The sequence below is a fragment of the Moschus berezovskii genome, chromosome X (assembly GCF_049115385.1).
Source record: "Moschus berezovskii isolate FMDL1 chromosome X, NW_MosBer_1.0, whole genome shotgun sequence".
Taxonomy (NCBI): domain Eukaryota; kingdom Metazoa; phylum Chordata; class Mammalia; order Artiodactyla; family Moschidae; genus Moschus; species Moschus berezovskii.
The window spans coordinates 146,762,626-146,782,089 of record NC_142488.1 but is presented as its reverse complement, the minus strand read 5'-3'; the positions used below and the strand labels follow the sequence as shown (position 1 = coordinate 146,782,089).

Sequence of the window (19,464 nt, the reverse complement as noted above, 5' to 3'; positions counted from 1 at the left end):
GGGCCACCCACCTCCGCTGCAGGGGCAGGGCCTGGAGGCCAGGTGAGTGGGGCGGGTGGCCAATCAGCAGACCCCGCCAGGAGTGCGCAAAGATGGCCCATGAGCCTGCATCCTGGTGAAAGATCTGACGCTCCGGAAGGGGGACTCACCCAAGACCTCGTGAGGACAATGGGTTGCCGGCTCAGTGGCCTTTCTGCTGAGGCTTTCAGGCCTGCTGCCCTCTCGGATGAAGCAGACAAAGAGTTCAGAGGCTGCTGGCGATTGGGAGGGTGCTTGGGACTGGAGGATAGTCCAATGGCCAGGGCCCCAGGCTCGGACAGGGAGTGGCAAACTGCATTGGGGGCAGAGTCTAGAGTGGTCCAGCTAGGTGGGATGTTGAGTGTCACTGAGGCTACAGCTGAAGAGCTAGGAGATGGGGCCACAGGGATTGGCTGACCCCATAAGGTGGCTGGAGGCGTGCAGAGTCACTGAGAGACCGTTGAGTGGAGAGGAGGATGAGTGGCAGCGTTGGGTGCCCCCTCCTGGTGGTGGAGGGCCCATAAGGGGTGGTGAGTAACACAGCACCACTAAGTTAGGGCGCACCAGGGGCGCTGTGACGGGACTGCTAGTTCCAGAGAGGAGGTGGACAGACAGCTAGTGGAGAGGAACAAAGGCCTGAGCCAAGAGCAGGGGAGGACAGTGTGGGGATTCTTGGGCCTCCCTGAGGGGAGTGGGGACATGGCTTAGACGTCAGTGTGCCAGAGTCAGCTCTGGGTTCTGGAATATTCCATGGACCCCAGGTCTCCGCTCTCGGGTATTGAGATTTTGGGCATCACAGGACTAGCCATGCTGTGTGCATGCCCCAGTTAGCAGTGCTTCTGTCTGTCTTCTCTTCCCCTGCGAGGCCCCAAGAGGAGCGTCTCGGTCCTGCCCTGGACAGCGCCCACTTCAGGAGGGCCTGGGCTAATGAGAGGAGGGCTGGCGTGCCATCGCTTGCCCTGTGAAAGCCCCCCTTGAAGCCATCACCCAGCAGGCAGGTCCTAACCTTGGCGTTGGGCTTCTCCTTTGTACAGCAAAGAAGCAGGATGGGGCCGTTGCCATGGAAATGCAGCCCCTGAAGAGTGCAGAGGGCGGGGAGATGGAGGAGCGGGAGAAGAAGAAAGCCAACGTGCCCAAGAAGGAGAAGTCGGTCCTTCAGGGAAAGCTCACCAAACTGGCCGTGCAGATTGGGAAAGCAGGTGGGGGCTGTCGACGGGGTGGCCCGGGGGGCCACCTGGTGGGCAGGGAGGACGCCGGGCTCCTGGGCTTGAGGCTGGGCCAGGGAGAACAAATCGGCAAGGGAAAAGTGATGGGGACCATGGGCCAATCAGCCAGGGGACTGGCCAGGGACACGTGACGGCCTTCAGGGCCCGCTTCCGCCCCTTCTGGTGAGGATGGACTGTGACCCTCCAAGAGTCCAGGGACAGGCTGCAGCATCCCTTATCTCTTCCGTCTTGCTCTCCCTTCCTGCCTCCACTGCCTGTGGCAGGGCTGGTGATGTCCGCCATCACTGTTATCATCCTCGTCCTCTACTTCGTGATCGAGACCTTCGTCATAGACGGCCGGGTGTGGCTGGCGGAGTGCACGCCTGTCTATGTGCAGTACTTCGTCAAGTTCTTCATCATCGGTGTCACCGTGCTGGTTGTGGCTGTCCCGGAGGGCCTGCCTCTCGCTGTCACCATCTCCTTAGCTTACTCCGTCAAGGTAATAAAATCAACACACCACGGATACGAATCCTGTGGTACCAGGATACAGAACCAGGACTCGAGGCACAAAGCCCTTAAGCAGCTTGAATAAGCGAGGACCGGATAAAGTTTGGGATTGCTCAGGGGCAGAACGGGGGCGGGGGGGTTGGCAAGCAGGGATGCAGAGCTGGGTTTGGACATCCTTGCCCAACCCGGCCTCCTGGGCTTGGGGGCATGACAAGCCAGCATCTGCCGGATGAGCGCAGGGTCCCAGGGGGGCAGGGAGTTGAGATGGGGGAGAAGATGAAGGACGACCCCTGGGACACAGCAGGGGAAAGCAGAGATCATGGTGGGTGGGGAACCCACAAGGCCTGACTGAGAGGGGGCACCAGGCAAGGGCATCATCCTGGTCCATCTGAGCTGTGCTTCTTACCCCCCTACCCCCTGGGCCAACCCCGTCCCCCAGGACAGTTGGCTACCCAAGCCTCCATCTGTGCCCTTTACAGAAAATGATGAGGGACAACAACCTCGTCCGCCACCTGGATGCCTGCGAGACCATGGGCAATGCCACGGCCATCTGCTCTGACAAGACGGGCACACTCACCACCAACCGCATGACTGTGGTGCAGTCCTACCTCGGGGACACCCACTACAAAGAGATTCCAGCCCCCAGTGCCCTGACCCCCAAGATCCTCGACCTCCTGGTCCACGCCATCTCCATCAACAGTGCCTACACCACCAAAATACTAGTGAGCTGGGAGCCAGCGGAGGGTGGGCCCAGGCAGGGGCGGCAAGGCATGGCTGCAGGGTGGGCTGTCGCCAGGGGCTGGTTAGGCACCCTTAAGGACTTTTTTGAGCACGGCCACAATCATTTCTGGGGTGCTGGGCTCCCTCCTCATCTGTGGACCCTGGGCAGGGCCTGCAGGTTCTAGAAGCCCTTCACAGCCCAGTGAATAGTGGGAAAGCTGCCCATCTAGTCCACATTGGAGGCCAAGGCTGGCCTGGGGTCCAAGGACAGTAAGGTGGGTGGACTTGGGGCCCCCAGGGCCACATTGGTTCTCCTCACCTCACAGCCTCCAGAGAAGGAAGGCGCCCTCCCACGCCAAGTGGGCAACAAGACGGAGTGCGCTCTGCTTGGCTTCGTCCTGGACCTCAAGCGGGACTTCCAGCCAGTGCGGGAGCAGATTCCTGAAGATAAGCTTTATAAAGTGTACACCTTCAACTCAGTCCGCAAGTCCATGAGCACGGTCATCCGCACACCTGACGGCGGCTTCCGCCTCTTCAGCAAGGGCGCCTCAGAGATCCTGCTGAAAAAGTGAGTGGATGGGACTGGGGCTAGCCAAAGGCTATGGCGTTTCTGGTTTTCCTATTGCAATAGACAGTAGCCTAAAACTGGCCCTTTTAATCACTTTAAAGTGCATTCAGTCCCAGAACAAGTTGATCACCCCAAAGGAAACCCCGTGCCTATCCCCATCCCCCCAGTTCTTGCAGGAGACTCGGGTTCAATTCCTGGGTTGGGAAGATCCCCTGGAGAAGGAAATGGCAATCCACTCCAGAATTCTTGCCTGGAAAATCCCATGGACAGAGGAGCCTTGTGGGCTCCAGTCCATGGGGTCACAAGAGTCGCACACGACTTAGTGACTAAACAACCAAACAAATAAGCAACAACATCTGCTTTCTTGTTTGTGAATTTACCTATTACGGACATTTCATGTGAAGGGATCATACAGGATGTGTCATTTTGTATCTGGCTTCTTTCACGGAGTGTGGTTTGCAAGGTTCATCTGAATTGCAGCCCTTATCAGTGCTTCATCCCTTTCTATGACGGAATAACATTCCATTGCATGGACAGACCACCTTCTACTTATCCAGTTGTCCCGTTGGCAGACTGTTGAGTTATTTCCACCTTTTCGCTACCGTGAGTTGTGCCACTTTGAATGCTTGCGTAGAGTCTCTGCTTGAACACGTTATTTTCAGCTCTCTTGGGTATATTCCTGGGAGCAAAACTGGTAACTCCGTGTTTCATCTTTTGACGAATGCCAAATGGTTTTCCTCAGCAGCTGTCCCACTTTACCTTCCCATTAGCAGTGCCTAAGGGTTCTAGCTTCTCAACCTCACCAAGTTATTACCTGATTATTGTTGCTGCTATTGCTATAGCTGTCGGGATCGCATAGCGGTTTTGACCTGCATTTTGCTGATGACTAGGGTTATTGGTGCCTTTTCATGAGCTTATTGGTCATTTGTTTAGCTCCTTTGGAGGAATGTCTATTCCAGCCCTTACCCATCTTGGATCTGAATTCTTTGTAATTTTATTGTTGAGCGGTGAGAGTTCTGAATATTAGAACATTCTGAATATTAGAGTCCTAACATGTATCTGATTTCGAAGCATTTCCTCCCATCCTGTGGGCTGCTGTCTTTTCACTCCCTTGATAGGTTTCTTGTTCCCTATCTTGATTTGTCCTTGGATGCACAAATGTCTTTCAATTGGGAAGTCCAATTTATCTCTCCCCTTTTGTCGCTTTTGCCGGGTTCCTTTTAGAGGTTAGTGATGTTCTCAAGATGATAGTGGTAATAGCAGCACAACTATGAACATACTAGGAGCCACTACACGGGTGAGTCGTGTGCTGTGTGAATTAGATCTCAACAGAGCTGTTAGGAAGACTGAGACGGTGCCCTGCCAAGTGCCCTGCCCACCCCAATCCGCTCAGGGTTCACACCTTCCCTTGGCTTTGACCTCTGCAGCCCTCAAGCACCCTGCCCCACCCACCTGGCTCCTCAGCTGCCTTCTCCAGAGAAGCCGCCTTCTAAGACTTGACCTAATTGTACCTCAGTGCTCACCCCTCCCCGCCCCCTGCCACCTTCCGGAGCCTTCGGGACAAAGGCCTGAGCAGAACCTCCACAACCAACATTATTTCCTTCCTCACCATTCTTTTCGGGGCCTCCACTTGTCCAGTTGCCATGCCAGCCCCCGGGGCTCAGGTTTCCTTTGCTCCTTCCTTTTCTGCGCCCAAATCCCATCAGCCCTCCCTGTCCCAGCCCTTCTGGGGCCTTGGGTTTTTGCTAACATCCCCGCTCTTGCCCCAAAGCTCAACAGGGCAAGAGCAACACACACACACCCCTGCCCCAACCAGGTCCCATCGAGTGTGCAGAGATATGCTGCACAAGTGTCTGAGCTCCTGGCTCCCGGGGAAACAGTACCATCAACCTGGTGCCAGAACCAGAAGTCCTCAGTCAAGGTGCGGGCGGGGTCACCCTCCCCAGAAGACCTCCAGGGTAGGATGCTCCCTGGCGTGTCTCCTTGGTCTTCCTTGGCTTGTAGCTGCATCTCTCCAGTCTCTGCCTCCGTCATCACACAGCCTTTTTCCTGTGTCTGTGTCTCTATGTGTTCTCTCCTCTTTATAAGGACAGCAGGCATTGGATTGAAGGCCCACATTCATCCAGGATGACCTCATCTTAACTTGGCAACAAGCCTCTTTCCAAATAAGGTCACATTCTGAGGTTCTGGGGAGAACAAGGTGGGGGGTCTCTTAAGCCCCCACAGCAGCAGACCACCATCCCCCTCGGAGAAACCCTCTACCCTGCCTCATACCGGCTCCTCCCGCTCCATCCGCCCCAGGTGCAACAACATCTTGAACAGCAATGGGGAACTCCGCTGCTTTCGCCCTCGGGATCGGGATGACATGGTGAAGAAGATCATCGAACCAATGGCTTGCGATGGGCTCCGCACCATTTGCATCGCCTACCGGGACTTCACCGCCGCTCAGGAGCCCGACTGGGACAACGAGAATGAGGTGGTGGGCGACCTCACCTGCATAGCCGTCGTGGGCATTGAGGACCCTGTGCGGCCTGAGGTAGCTTGTCAGGATGGCTGGGGAAGCTGTCTTTGTCTGCACGGGGCCTTGGCCTTGGGACACAAATGCAAGGAGGGGACTGCCCCTTCCTCCTGCCCTCCTGGCCATCACACCCCTCCCTGCCAGGCTTTCTAGGTAGAACACATGGCAGCTGGCCAGAGTTGGACCAGGTGAGGAGGGTGGATGATGGCAGAGCCTCGTGGGTGTGGCCGCCATGGCCTACGTCAGACCTCCCAGGCACGCTGGAGCCCCCTTGTCCTCTGGCTCTGGCGCCCTTCGGGAGGCTCTGTGCTGCCCTCTGGAAGGTCCCCTCTGGCTTGGCATCCACGCCTGGCTCAGGTTCTGCCTCTGCCAGGGGAGAGAGGGCAGCAGGTAGACCCCTGATGGCTGCCAAGGCCAGCAGAAGTGATGGACCAGAGGTGATGATGAGGAGGGGAGGGAGAAGCCAGGGACCCCTGACTGGGTTCTGGGTCAGAGAACTGAGTACACGGTACTTGGGGAGCACTGGGAGAGAGGAGGACAGTTCTCAGTTGAGGCTTTGATTGGGGCCGAGTGGAGTCCCGGACATCCCTATGGAGAGTTCACATGGTTAGGTGGAAAGCTCAGAGCAAAGGTCCTGGCCAGAGGACATTGTCCAGAAGTGACTTTACGTGACTTAGGGTCATGAGGGTAGCGAGCAGACGGTGGGAGGATCCTGCAAAGGAAAGGACCAGGCAGTGAAACCATGGGAAATGTGTTGGCTATTGCGAGAGGGAGGGTGGCCCGCCCTACCCTCAGCTAAGCAGATCCTGTGGGATGGCGCAGGGAGCCAGTGCTTAGAGATGAGTTCACTCAGAGCTTTCTTGAACAGGAAACACACCAACAGGGCAGAAGCTAATCAGGGCCTAGAGAGGAAGAGCAATGGGGAGAGGTGTGGGTCCTTCAAGATGGGAAACCCCATCTTGGAGGAAGAAAGCCTACTAGGCTGGCCCTGGAGTGGGCCCAGAGAAGGTGGGCAATGGGAGGAGCTGCCCAGGAGAGCAGGGTGAGAGGGTGCCATTGAGGGTGGAAGGGCCACCCCAGGGGACCCAGGGAGCGAGCCTTTCCCCTCACTGGACCAAGGAGAAACTTTGAGGCAAAGAGGAGGGCTGTGTCCACACAGTAAGCCAAGTCCTAAAGCCATGTGGCCCTTGCTTAGACTGACGGCCTCCCCCTCTGAACAGAGCCATTCGCCACTGCTGTCCCCAGTGTCAACAGCAACAGCTCTACACTTTTCCACCCAGCTATCACAGACAGAGGAAGATGAGGTTCTCAGATTCCCAGGGCCATGGCCAAGGCCCTGTCCACAGCATCATAACCAGGCCGTCTGACCCTTCCACCTCAGCCCCCTGGGCCAAGGAGCCCTTCCAGTTTCCCCTCATTTCCCACATAAATATTCATTGCAAACTGAAGCTCTAGTCATTGATACAAGTTAGAGGCCTGAGAGGTATGCATACATCCTGAGACAGAACTGCAGAGGCAGGTCCACTGTGACTCAAGACTGGGGACCAGGGTGGGGGCTAGATGGAATAGTCCAGAAGGCCAGCACATGGGTGGGGCAAGGCCTAGACCTTTCCCTGTTGGTGCTCTTCTCAGAGATACATTAAAAAAAAAAGTCTTCATCTTAGAAAAAACCTGGATAAAATTTCCAAGAAGGTCACCACAAAGGCTCAGCCTCAGTGGCTGCCCCAGTGGGCTGAATCAGAGGGGAGAGTGCCCTCAAGGCAAAGTAATGGGGTGCTTGTTTAAGAACCAGAAATCGCCTTGGTAAAGGGGCCCTGGGGGCAAGATGGCTCGCCTCTGACTGGAGAATGGCTGCGTGAGAGGCCAGGCAGCAAGTGGCACCAACACAGCCAGGACAGGGAAGCCAGGCAGGACCCACCCCCCACCATGGGGACCAGCCAGCAGGTGGTGGCCAAGGAGGACACCCTGGGTCCCAGTGGCGGGCAGGAAGACTGATAGCACTGTTAGACTTGCCAGGATGTCTGTGGGCCTGGGACAGCTACAACCCAAAGATGGCTAGGCAGTGGCATGTCTGCCCCTGGGGGATCACTTGGCCCCTGTAGGCATGCTGTATTTATGCCAGAGGAGTGCGAGGGCTCATGCAGACATGGAGCCGCCGGGCATCAGTGGACCAGGGCTGTGTTCACTGGGACAGCAGGGAGGCAGGTGAGGAAGGACAGTCACCCGATGAGGGAGAGGATGCCTACAGACGGAAGGGAGCTTCCTGCTACCTGCCTGGGAGGCCAAGGGCCTTTCAGACCAGAGAGGGAGCCAACGGGGTCCGCAGCCACGCGGAGACAAGCAGAGGTTAGATCGAAGCTCCGCGTGCTCAGGCGCGTCATGACCACTGGGTGGCAGCAGAGAGCCAGCTACCAGATGCTTCAGAGCCAGGAGGGAACTTGCTGGAAGGGAGGGTGTCTCCGGGCAACTCCCAAGGATCCCCAAAGAGCAGAAAGGGTCCTCGATTGAGGCTGAGCGAGGAGACAGACACATTACGGAGGGGGTGGGTTGCAACGCCCCTTCCCGGGGCTGGGGCTTCTAGGCCACTTGGCAGGATGTGTAAGGTCACTCTGTCCCAGATCTGGGTACCCATCCTCTCCCCACTCTCTCCATGGCAGAAATCACAGCCACTACCCCCTGGTTTGGGGGGCCCCCAGCCTCCCAAGTGCCCCAACCTCCCAGGCCAGGGCTCCCCCACAGCCCACCTGGCCCAGCCTACCACCCACCTGCCCTGGGGTCTCATGGACCCTGCCCCCCACCCCTGGCCCATGCTCCCCCAGCCATCACACATGTATGTCCCCGATCACCCCTGTCCCCAGTACCCAGGCCCGGTCGCCAGGCTACACCCAGGACACGGCGGGCTCTCTCATTCTCTGTCCCCAGGCTCACATTGTTCCCAGGCTCACATTGTCCCCAGGCTCATGTTGTCCCCCAAGCTTCTGGTGGTGCCCACTGGGAACTCACAGAGGGTTGCGCTGGGGCCAGTGGACACAGCAGGGAGCTGGGTCTCCCCAGGCTGCACCCCACGCCAGGGCCCCATCTGGGCATGTCACAGGCCTAGGTCTCACCTCCTAATCCAGTTCCCTGAGCTCTGAGCCTCCTGTCCCCTCCCGGCCCTCAGGCACAGTCACCCTGGCTCCCCCTCCACACTGCCATCTCAGGGCTCACCAGCCCATCCTCATTGAAAAAACAGAAGTGTCTCCACTCTCTGGGACAAGGGCACCACCTCCCAGTTGGTCTCCACTCCCTACAGCCTATTTTCTCCTCGGCACCAGAGGGATCTCTTGTTCTGTCTTTTCTGGAATCTACTCTTACGTTAGGAAAATGGAGATGTGAGGAACCACAGTGATGGCCCATTGCCCCCTGAGAACACTTAATCATGTCAACCCTATGGCTCTAAAAGTCTTGAAAGTGAAAGTGTTCATTGTTCAGCTGTCTCCGACTCTTTGCGACCCTCTAGACTAGCCTGCCAGGCTCCTCTGTCGATGGGAGTCTCCGGGCAAGCATACTGGAGTGGGTGGCCATTTCCTTCTCCAGGGGCTCTTCCACACCCAGGGATCAAAGCCACATCTCCTGCCTTGCAGAAAGATTCTTTACCAAAGTTAGTCTTGTGTTAGTTGCTCAGGAGTGGCTGACTCTGTGATCCCATGAACTGTAGACCCCAGGGCTCCTCTGCCCATGGGAGTCTCCGGGCAAGCATACTGGAGTGGGTGGCCATTTCCTCCTCCAGGGGATCTTCCTGACCCAGGGATCAAACCTGCATCTCTTGCATCTCCTGCATTGGCAGGCAGACTCTTTACCACTGAGGCCCCTGGAAGCCCACCTGTGTGTGTATGTGTCTGTGTGTGTGTGAATACATATGTGTGAAAGTGACAGTCACTCAGTCATGTCCAACTCTTTGCAACCCCATGGACTATACAGTCCAGGGAATTCTCCAGGCCAGAATACTGGAGTGGGTAGCCTTTCCCTTCTCCAGGGGATCTTGCCAACCCAGGGATCAAACCCGGGTCTCCTACATTGCAGGCGGATTCTTCACCAGCTGAGCCACCAGGGAAGCTGTTAAAATCTTAGGTTTTACATTATTTAAAAAATAAAACTAAGAAGAGATGCAGAGACAAGTGAATCAAGGCCTGGGAGGGGAGGCCCATGATGGCTCCTGCCATCTGACTGATATGACAACTGGGACCAGAGGTTCTTTTCTCATCCTTCCGGACCTCACAGACGTGGTACCCCACCAGCTAGCCTGCTAATGCGGCTGGACCTGGTTCAGCTGCTGTGGATCTTCATTTCCCTGGTGGAAACTGGGTGATTTCTACAGTCACCTTGCTGGACACGGCCCCAGTGGTGCTGCTCAACAGCATTCCCGTGGCTTCTCTCGGCCTTGCTCTTGGAGTCAGGGCGTGGGTCTGAGTTGTTGCTGCTCCCTGGGACTGGCACAGGAAAGGAGGCATCTGGCAGGGGATGGGGGGACCCTGCTCTTGCAGATCAAGCCACTTCCCCCACCACCTCCAGGCCCCGTGGTGAGACAAGGGGCACCGCAGATCTGGATGGAGGAAAGGGTAGAGCTCAGGCACTGGTGCATCTGGCCTGGACAGCTGCACCCACCCATCTTATCCCTTTCAGGTCCCTGAAGCTATCCGCAAATGTCAGCGGGCTGGCATCACGGTTCGCATGGTGACGGGGGACAACATCAACACAGCCCGTGCCATTGCAGCCAAGTGTGGCATCATCCAGCCTGGGGAGGACTTCCTGTGCCTGGAGGGGAAAGAGTTCAACCGGCGGATCCGAAACGAGAAAGGCGAGGTAGTTCTCCACCCATCAGTGCCCCGGCGGGTCCAGGGTTCTGGCACTTTCTTCACTCTGCCCCTCGGTTCAGTCCCTCCAACACTCTGCAGCGTCTACATGCTTTCCCCTCCCAGATAGAGCAGGAGCGTCTGGACAAGGTATGGCCTAAGCTGAGGGTCCTGGCGCGATCATCTCCCACCGACAAACATACTCTGGTTAAAGGTAATGGAATGGGCTCACTCATTACCCTGCCTTCCCCCTGACCCAGGTGGCATGATGCGGTGGGGGGGGGGGGTGGCTGTCACCTTGATTGTGAGTCAGCTGCTCCCAGATGCCCAATGCTGAGCTTCCAATCGGGTGTCTGGGCCCTGCCTAAGAAGCAGGCTACTCAGCTCTGGACGCAAGGCTCCTGGAGATTTTGTCTCAGAGGAAGTCACTGGTCCTCCCCGAACCTCAGTTTCCTCATTGGGAAAATGGGGATAATAATGGAGACTCCCTCCAAGGGCTGAGTGGCCAGAGCTCGCCCCTCCACTCCCCTGCACTCACAGTATCAATGGAAGATGCCAGTAGAGCCCAGCCTCTCATCAGAGCAGATGGGTAAACTGGGGCCTGGGAGAAGGAGACATTTTTCCAAGTCACCCAGTGCCAGGCCCCTGCCTTGTACCAAATCCCACCGCCCTGTATTGTCTCACTGGGTGAGGGATCAGGGTGGGAGAAGCAGGATGCGGCTGCCAATCAAGGCGCAAGATTTGGTCCCAAAGGTGATGGAGTGCACAGAGAGTTGGAGGCAGTGGGCTTGGTGGCAATCTCAAAGGCTTTCCAGAGCCAACTGGCCTCCCACAGCCCCTGGACTGGTCATCCAAGGCCGCAAATGGCAGGATCCATGCCCTGCCCCGATCTATGTTCCAGGGATCATTGACAGCAACACAGGCGAGCAACGGCAGGTGGTGGCTGTGACAGGAGACGGCACCAATGATGGGCCAGCCCTCAAGAAGGCAGATGTGGGCTTCGCCATGGTAAGCCACCTGCTGTGCCAGTCTGGGTCACCATGCCAGGTGGGGCCCTGTGATAGAGGATGCGTAAGCTTTGGGCAGGAATGTGGGAGCTAGCATTGAGGCAAGTTTCCAAGTGCCAGACATTTCTTTCTCTCACATCCTGACCACCTGGTCTTCTGCTGTGCCAAGGTATTTGGTGTGATGGTACCCAAGGTGACGAGGGACTGGCTGCATTGCTAGGGGGTCATGGGGACTTGTCTGCTAAGCACTTGCCTCACCATCTCCAGGTCCAGTCCGAGTGAACCTTAGCCCCAAGTGTGATGAGCCGAGTCCCCACATGAGCTTTTCCTCTGTGCATCTCTCTTGTGGCTGAAATAGAGCTGGTTCTTTGTGTAAAAATGGCTGAGCAAGGTGGCCTTGGCACAAAATGGGCTGTTCTCGGCTGCCGAAGGCAGAAACCAAACAAGGCCTCTCCCAGCCCACCTTGAAGGAGGGGCACGGCCCTCGGAGTGCAGGCGCCGGGGGCACAGAGCAGTCCTTCCCAGGGCCATATCCAGAGTGGGCCCAGCCCCAGCTCCGGGCACTGAGGGCACCCAGCTAGGCAGCATCGTGGTGACCTGTGTGGGCTGGGAAGCCGTGTTTTCTCTCTGGGACTCCCAGGGGCCCCTTACGCAGGGACCTGACAGAAGACCAGGGGGCGGCCGCTGCAGGGGTGGTGTCCTCTTCATTTGTGACCAAAACTTCTCTAGTAAGAGGACACGTTTGGAGTGGGCAAGGAGGGCTGGGGAAGGGGACTGTGGACACGGTATGTGTGTGCCCCCCAGGGCATCGCAGGGACGGATGTGGCCAAGGAGGCCTCAGACATCATCCTGACGGACGACAACTTCACCAGCATTGTCAAGGCTGTCATGTGGGGCCGCAACGTCTACGACAGTATCTCCAAGTTCCTGCAGTTCCAGCTGACAGTCAACGTGGTGGCTGTGATCGTGGCCTTCACGGGCGCCTGCATCACTCAGGTGGGTGCTGGGGCTCTCCCTTCCATGACCACAGCTCTCCCACATGGTGTGCCTGGGCCTCAGGGCCCAGTGGTGGAAGCCAGGTTTTTCTTTACTGCTGACTTGTTTTCCATTTAGATAGAATTCACCTAACAAAAAATTCACCATTCAGTGACTTTTAAGTACATTCACAGCATTGTGCCGTCATCACCTCTATCTAGTTCCATCATGTTTTCATCACTCCAAAGGAAGTGCCATCCTCATCAGCAGTCTCTCCCCACTGACCTTCCACCAGTTCTGGACATTTCAACTCCATGGAAGGAAATCATAGGTGGTCATTTGTGTCTGGCTCCTTCACTTAGCACAGTGTTCTTAAGGTCCATTCATGTTGTAGCAGGTACTTTATTCCTATGGATGGTGGTCTGATGTTCCATTGTATGGATGGAGCACATAGCTTTTCTGCATCCTTTCATCAGTGGGCATTTGGGTTGTTTCCACCTGTGGCCACTGTGGACATGTGTGTGCAAGTCTTGTCCTGGGTCTGCTGGGAACTCTGTGGTTAACCTCTGCAGGAGCCTCTTCCCCATTTTCTGTCATCCAATTCTCCCCATTAGTGAGTATTCAGAATTTGTCTCTCTTTCAAAGGTATTTTTTAATTGAGATAAAATCCTCATAACTTCCTCTGTACCATAATAGCCGTTTGAACCAAAGTGTACAATTCAGTGGTTTTTGATGTTGTCTCCATCTCGTGCAACCGTTACCTATACCTGTCACTAAGCAGCCACACTCCACTCTCCTCTCCCCCTACCCCTGGCACCCACCCATTTGATTTCTGTTTCCATGGATCTGTCAGTTCTGGAAGTTTCATAGGAATGGACTCCTACAGGATGTCCTTGGTGTCTGTCTTCTGTGAGGTTCATTTTTAACCAACAAGTCAGAAGTGATGAGGAGGAAGGCCCTGTGCAGTTTCTACCTCTTTCTGGCCCGTGGGCATGGGAGCACAGGAGAGCGCCCATCCATCACACTCTTTATGATCTGGGGAAACTGACAAGGGGGTGGCAACCTCCTGCTAACAATTGGGGCCACATCTTCTACATCAATGCCATCAGGTTAGAGAAGAAGGGAGACTAACAACATTTTAAGAGCAGCAATCTGAGAGCCAGTGAAAACTCTCAGCTCACCTTAAGGAAACATAAGGATAGAAATGTCAGAATGTTACAGGAAGGCTGGATTTGTTGCAATTTCACTTGAATTAAATTCCAGTGACATTGACCCCTAGCTGAGTTTCTTCCCAGGGGGTGGGGGGGCCAGTGAGGGTTCCAGGCCCATGTTGGTGTGACTGGCTGCTCTCCACAGGACTCTCCTCTCAAAGCCGTGCAGATGTTGTGGGTGAACTTGATCATGGACACATTCGCCTCTCTGGCTCTGGCAACAGAGCCACCCACTGAGTCGCTGCTGCTGCGGAAGCCATATGGCCGGGACAAGCCCCTGATCTCCCGGACCATGATGAAGAACATCCTGGGCCATGCCGTCTACCAGCTCACCATCATCTTCACCCTGCTCTTCGTCGGTAGGTTGATCCAGGGCCACATAGGCTCTGGCCCTGTGTAGCAGTGGAATGGACAGGCACTTGGGAATCTGATTTCCAGTGAGGACCCCTCAGCCCTCACCTCACTGCTGTCCTGGGAGTTTTCTTCTGTGTCTGGCATCAGCAACTTTTAGGCAATTCTTTTATTTACATGGAGTGGGATTGTCACTTCTGTTTGTGGCCTCTCTGCCTGACATCAGGGGGCTCTCCATGGGTCAGGTGACCCTTGGTGGCTCGGCTTTCAGCACACATTCCTGGGAGCAGACTTGAAGCTCAGTGCGGGGATGGTGCTGGCCAAGGGTAATAGTCACGCAAAACGTCTTTTGAGGGCACCAAAAGACAGCCCCTGGGGGTACTCTCATGGGACCTTTCTGTGCCATCTTGGGAGCAGAAGCTATTCATGGCTGAGCCAAAGTTGGTCCTTGTGGCAAGACAGGCAGGGCAGAGGAGGGTCAGGCCTGCCCTGAGACTTCAGTTCCCATTCCTTCCCTAGCTGAAGCCAATGTGCAAATGGGTTTCAATGTCTTCACTCATGTCCTGGGGACACTCCTGTCCTGGGTGACAGCCCCCCTGGTCAGGATCCAGCCTTTGCTGTGACCTGATGTGGGTTGGCCTGGGGGGGCTGGGGGACTCATGACTTCCCCCTGTGTCACCTAGTGGGAGGTATCACCCACCTGGGTCCCACTCTCCTCATGTGGCCCTGGGCTTGCAGGGGAGCTCTTCTTTGACATTGACAGTGGACGGAACGCTCCCCTGCACTCACCGCCCTCTGAGCACTACACCATCATCTTCAACACCTTCGTCATGATGCAGCTCTTCAACGAGATCAATGCCCGCAAGATCCACGGCGAGCGCAATGTGTTCCATGGCATCTTCAGCAACCCCATCTTCTGCACCATTGTGCTAGGCACCTTTGCCATCCAGGTAGGATGGGCGGCTCCACTGTTGGAAAAGGTTGGGGAGAGGGGACCATCACCCCACTCTCCACACCAGCCTTGGCTTCTCTTCCCCTCCTGCCCACATTCCCTGATGCCCAGCCCTCTGAGCATCTTCATCTTCAAAAGCCCGGCCTGGCCCCAGGCTCACCTGTTCAGTCCCAGAGGGTTTCAGTAGATCTTCCCCAGAGCTGACCTTCTCACAGGTCACTCCACATTTGCCACTCCCATGTCTAGCACTCAATTCCTTGGCAAGAGGCCACCCTAGCTCCAGAAGTCTCCTGTGGCGATTCTCCTTGTGTCAGGCTGGTCACTCAGCTCTCCAGGAGGTGCTGAGCATTCAAAACCAGGGCATACTGATAGAAAATGTGAGGCAGAGCGAGGCCAATAGGCCAGGAAGTTTTTTCTTGCAGTTTTCAGAGGAAGGCCTGCCACACATGGGGAAGCACCCGGGCTTCTCGGGAGGCAGAGGGAGAGTGGGGAACGGAGGCGGGACCTGTGAGGTTGGGGGAGCAGGCTGAGGGTCTGATGATATGAATAATTTCTGGGCTCTGGGATGTATGGCTGCCTACCTCATGGTCTAAGACCTGGCCCTGGGTGGTTAAGGCAGGAGGACACTGGCCTAGAGGGTGAGAGTCCAAGAACAGAGGGAGTTGGGGTGCAAGCTCAGGACCAGTTGGTCTGGAGTTGGAAAGCTCGCCCTTGGGAAGAGGCCACCTCCAATGGAGCAGTGATGAGGCTGCAGGAGGCCCATTAGAGTGTCCAGCACCTAGCACATTCAAACACCGTGTCCACAGAAGCTTGGGACTTGGCTAGCACGGCCAAGCCACACCTGCATGCTGGAAAGAGGACGGTCCAGGGCACCAGGGTCCACAGGCTCCTGGCAACAAGCAAGGCCCTGAGTCCATCTGACACGGCACCCATGGCCTATGGTCAGCCGGTCTGGGAAGCTTCTTTCAGCACTGGCTGAGGGGGAGATGAAGGGAAGGAGCCTGGAGCAAGGGATTCTCCCATGAATGGCCTGTCTATCTGGGTGAATCAGGAGCCCCTCTGACTCCCTGAGCTGGGCCCACAGGCAGGGGGTGCCCCAAGGGCTAGAGGTGCTGGCTGAACCCACCTCCTGCCCACCCCTCTCCCACAGATTGTCATCGTCCAGTTCGGTGGAAAGCCCTTCAGCTGTTCCCCGCTGTCCATGGAGCAGTGGCTCTGGTGCCTGTTTGTTGGTGTTGGAGAACTGGTCTGGGGACAGGTAAGTATCTGCCTCGGCCACTTTTCCAGCCCTGTGCTCCCTTCCCAATTGTCTGAGTAAGTGCAGACAGCCCAGGGGCTCCTGTCTTGCCTCTGGGACAGGCTATGACCTAAGTGCAAAGCCACAAGTGATGGCATGCAAACAACCATGGCCGGGATGTGACAGGCCCTGGCAAAACCACCTGCCACTCCCTTTTCCATAGTAGGAGTTGAAAATCGTGCTTTAGAATTGGGTAACTTGGAAGATGCTCACATATTTGAAGCTGCACAGCACCTCTCTGAACCTTCAAGAGGACAAGAGAACATCTCAAGGGAAATGAGGAAATCCTCTGAGCTGACAGAGGGCAAGTCTTCACACTTCCGGCTCTGTGGCTGCAGCTAAAGCTAGTTCCTAGTGCCAAAGGTTACATTAGGAAGAAAGGGCCTGGGTACTGGGGCTGGGCAGAGGCCAGGAGGGGCCAGATCAGGCCCTGGGAACACAAGAGGCCCCTAAGAGCATTACTCCAGAGTTCTAGAACATTGGTGTAGGAGGTTGAGTCCAGTATGTACTTTACCCTGTGTCTCAGGCCACCACATCAAAGTATCATAGACTGAGCAGCTTCAACGTCAGATGTTACTGTCTGGAGGCTGGAAGTCCAAGATCAAGCTTACATAGGGCAGATCCAGGAGGGGGCAGGCATAGGCTTCCAGGTCCCCACCACAGGAGCCGCCAGCAGCACGATTTCTCCCAACAGCAACATGTGACAACATGCATGGGTACCATCACCAGGGAAGTTCCCCTGAGCAGTGCCATCTGGGGACTTGAGGGGTAGTCACTCCTGGAGGCCTAGAGCATCCATGTGGCTCACCTCAGTTTCTTGATCTCTAGGCCCCCGAGGTCAAGCTGGTATATGAGGTCCAGGGCCCTGCCGGAAATCACACTGCCGTGATTTCCAGCATTTCCGTGATTGCTGGTGGCATAGACTACCTGCCCTCAGCCCCAGGCAAACCAAGACCCACTCATCAGGCAAGGCCCTAAAGGTCTCCTCCCAGGAGCCAGGCCAGAGCCAGACCTTGGTCTGGTAAAGCGAGTCCCTTATGTCACATACTGTGTGGAAAGGTGACATGCATTGCTCCTCTGGGCACACACACTGCCCCCTCCCTGGGAGGAAGCCTTGAGAAAGTAACCGAGCATGGTGCAGGGCAGGCGGGGGGAGCGGCCTTGGCCTGGGTCTGAGGGAGGTGGGCAGTGTGGGTCCCTTCCCAGCCCCGGCAGCCCTCCCACTTCTGACAGTCACTTCTGCCTGCTGTCCCTAACCTCTGGAAATCCAGGTCATCGCCACCATCCCCACCAGCCAGCTCACGTGCCTGAAGGAAGCAGGACACGGGCCCGGGAAGGATGAGATGACTGACGAGGAGCTGGCTGAAGGAGAAGAAGAGATTGACCACGCTGAGCGGGAGCTCCGCAGAGGCCAGATCCTCTGGTTCCGGGGCCTCAACCGGATCCAGACACAGGTAAGCCACTGGGAGGCTCGGCCACTCCAGCTCTCCCGCCTCGAGACGGGGGCCAGCAAGCCAGCGGTAGAGAATGGGTGAGGTGAGCCCGAGATCAACAGGGTGGCCCTAGGGTCTGGTCGCGATGAGCACAAGGGCAATTTCTTGGAGTGCCCAGGGACAGACTGTCACCGAGAAGGCCTCTCCCTGACACCCCCTCAGAGCCCGGGTGGCCCTCCCCAGAGTGGGTGCATGTGGCAGCTAAGAGTGTTTGCTGTGACCATGAGCTGTGTCTTGGAGAGGCGAGGGCACAGGCCACTTGCTATTCTAATAGCTACTGGGACTTGTTTTAATTCCTGGGGGTGGTCCCAGGTCACGGGAAAGGGACCTTCTTAGGCTGAGGCAGATGCCCACTTCAAATAGCCTTTGATGAACTCGCCATTTATTGGGTTATATTGTTAATTTTAGGGAAAGACTTCATTGGGAAGCACTCTGGCCACCAAGGTGGTCCATTCTGTTCATCCCAATCTCCAACTGTCAGTGCCGGTCAAGGTCTAGGCCATCAGCGGCTGTCCTCTAGAAAGTCAGACAGTCGTGATGGGCACCCCGCTGGGGGCACTTGCGAAGGCTTCATGAGAGCCTACCTGACAGAGCCACCCTCACTTCCTGCCCCCACCTCTTCCCGGCCAGCCTTCTTGCCAGAATGTTCCATACTTGCTGTTTCTCCGGGTCCTTTCCTGGCACTCCCTGGTGATTTCATCATGGCCTGACATCAGTCCTCACCAAGGTCTGCGAGACGTCCTCCTGGCTCAGGAGCTGGGCCGTCCCTCCATTATTCCTGCTGCTTCCCAGCGCCTTTCCGGAAGTGCAGCCCACCCTGCTCTCCTGGCTACTTCCTATCCCCTCTCCCTCTTCCTTGCCTGTCACTCCCACCCCCTGCGGAGATCTTGGTCTGCCCCCACCTCTTGGCTATGACCCCAGCTGCTGGAAACCCCACAGGTGGTGGGTGGGGTGGGGAGGGGTGAGGCGCCCATTCCCCATGGCCTGGCCCTCCTTGCACAGCCTCCAGATGATGACCACCTCCTCCTCTTCCTGGCCATCTGCAGCCTTGGGCTGGGGCTCTGCTCAGCCCAGACCACAGGCCCCACCACCCCAAGCCCACTTTCTCCCAGTCCCCCAGCCACTGATGGATGGCTCCGTCACTTCTGCACAAGCCAAGAACCTGGAGCTGCCCCCAGCCCTCTTCCTGTGTCCTTGAACACTTGGGTGCGTGGCCATTGCCTTTGAAATATGCATCCGTAGTCCAGCCACCGCCGGCCTCCTCCGGGCCTAGTCACCCGTGTCTCTGCCTGGATTGAGGTTTCCTGTGTCCACCCTGGACCCCTGCAGCTCTTTGTCAACCAGTCTGTGACACTTACCATTGCCCGCTTTTCACATGCGTTTCTCCATGGTCTGTACCCCCAGCCCCACTGCCCTGAGCCAGCTCCAGCTGCTTCTTCCCCTGGAGACCCACGGGAGGGGAGAACACTGCCCAGCCCCTGTTTACGCAACTTCCTGCCATGGGCCCTTTGGCCTGGACAGGGACCTCAGCCCACTGCTCTCACCAGCGTCTGCCTGCAGCATCTCACCCATCACCATGGGTTCATCCCAAAGTGCCCACGGCTCACTGGCTGCTCCCACACAGACCTTGGGATCCTAGCCTCCAGGCGCCCCTTTCTCCTCCCCCAGCCCCGGCCATAAGCTCTCAGCCTCTCTCCTGACCCATGCGCCCTGTGCCCCGAGAACCCCTGCTGCCTTTTCAGACTTCCCTCTCTGCTCCCCCACGCTGCTGTGCCTCCACGCTGGCTGCTCTCTGGGCCCCAGGCCTCCT

General features: G+C 56.7%; 1 protein-coding gene across 1 annotated transcript in view; it reads left to right on the top strand.

Moving 5' to 3' along the window:
• ATP2B3 (ATPase plasma membrane Ca2+ transporting 3) overlaps nucleotides 1–19,464 on the top strand; it is a 65,532-nt gene that overhangs the window by 32,723 nt on the left and 13,345 nt on the right. Inside the window, exons 26-38 of the mRNA XM_088834326.1 lie at nucleotides 1,053–1,217; nucleotides 1,508–1,722; nucleotides 2,210–2,452; nucleotides 2,777–3,018; nucleotides 5,320–5,554; nucleotides 10,199–10,378; nucleotides 10,495–10,582; nucleotides 11,270–11,376; nucleotides 12,180–12,371; nucleotides 13,707–13,920; nucleotides 14,651–14,862; nucleotides 16,015–16,122; nucleotides 17,433–17,615. Coding sequence (XP_088690452.1) covers nucleotides 1,053–1,217; nucleotides 1,508–1,722; nucleotides 2,210–2,452; nucleotides 2,777–3,018; nucleotides 5,320–5,554; nucleotides 10,199–10,378; nucleotides 10,495–10,582; nucleotides 11,270–11,376; nucleotides 12,180–12,371; nucleotides 13,707–13,920; nucleotides 14,651–14,862; nucleotides 16,015–16,122; nucleotides 17,433–17,615 — 2,384 coding nt within the window. The remainder of the gene's footprint in view (nucleotides 1–1,052; nucleotides 1,218–1,507; nucleotides 1,723–2,209; nucleotides 2,453–2,776; nucleotides 3,019–5,319; nucleotides 5,555–10,198; nucleotides 10,379–10,494; nucleotides 10,583–11,269; nucleotides 11,377–12,179; nucleotides 12,372–13,706; nucleotides 13,921–14,650; nucleotides 14,863–16,014; nucleotides 16,123–17,432; nucleotides 17,616–19,464) is intronic.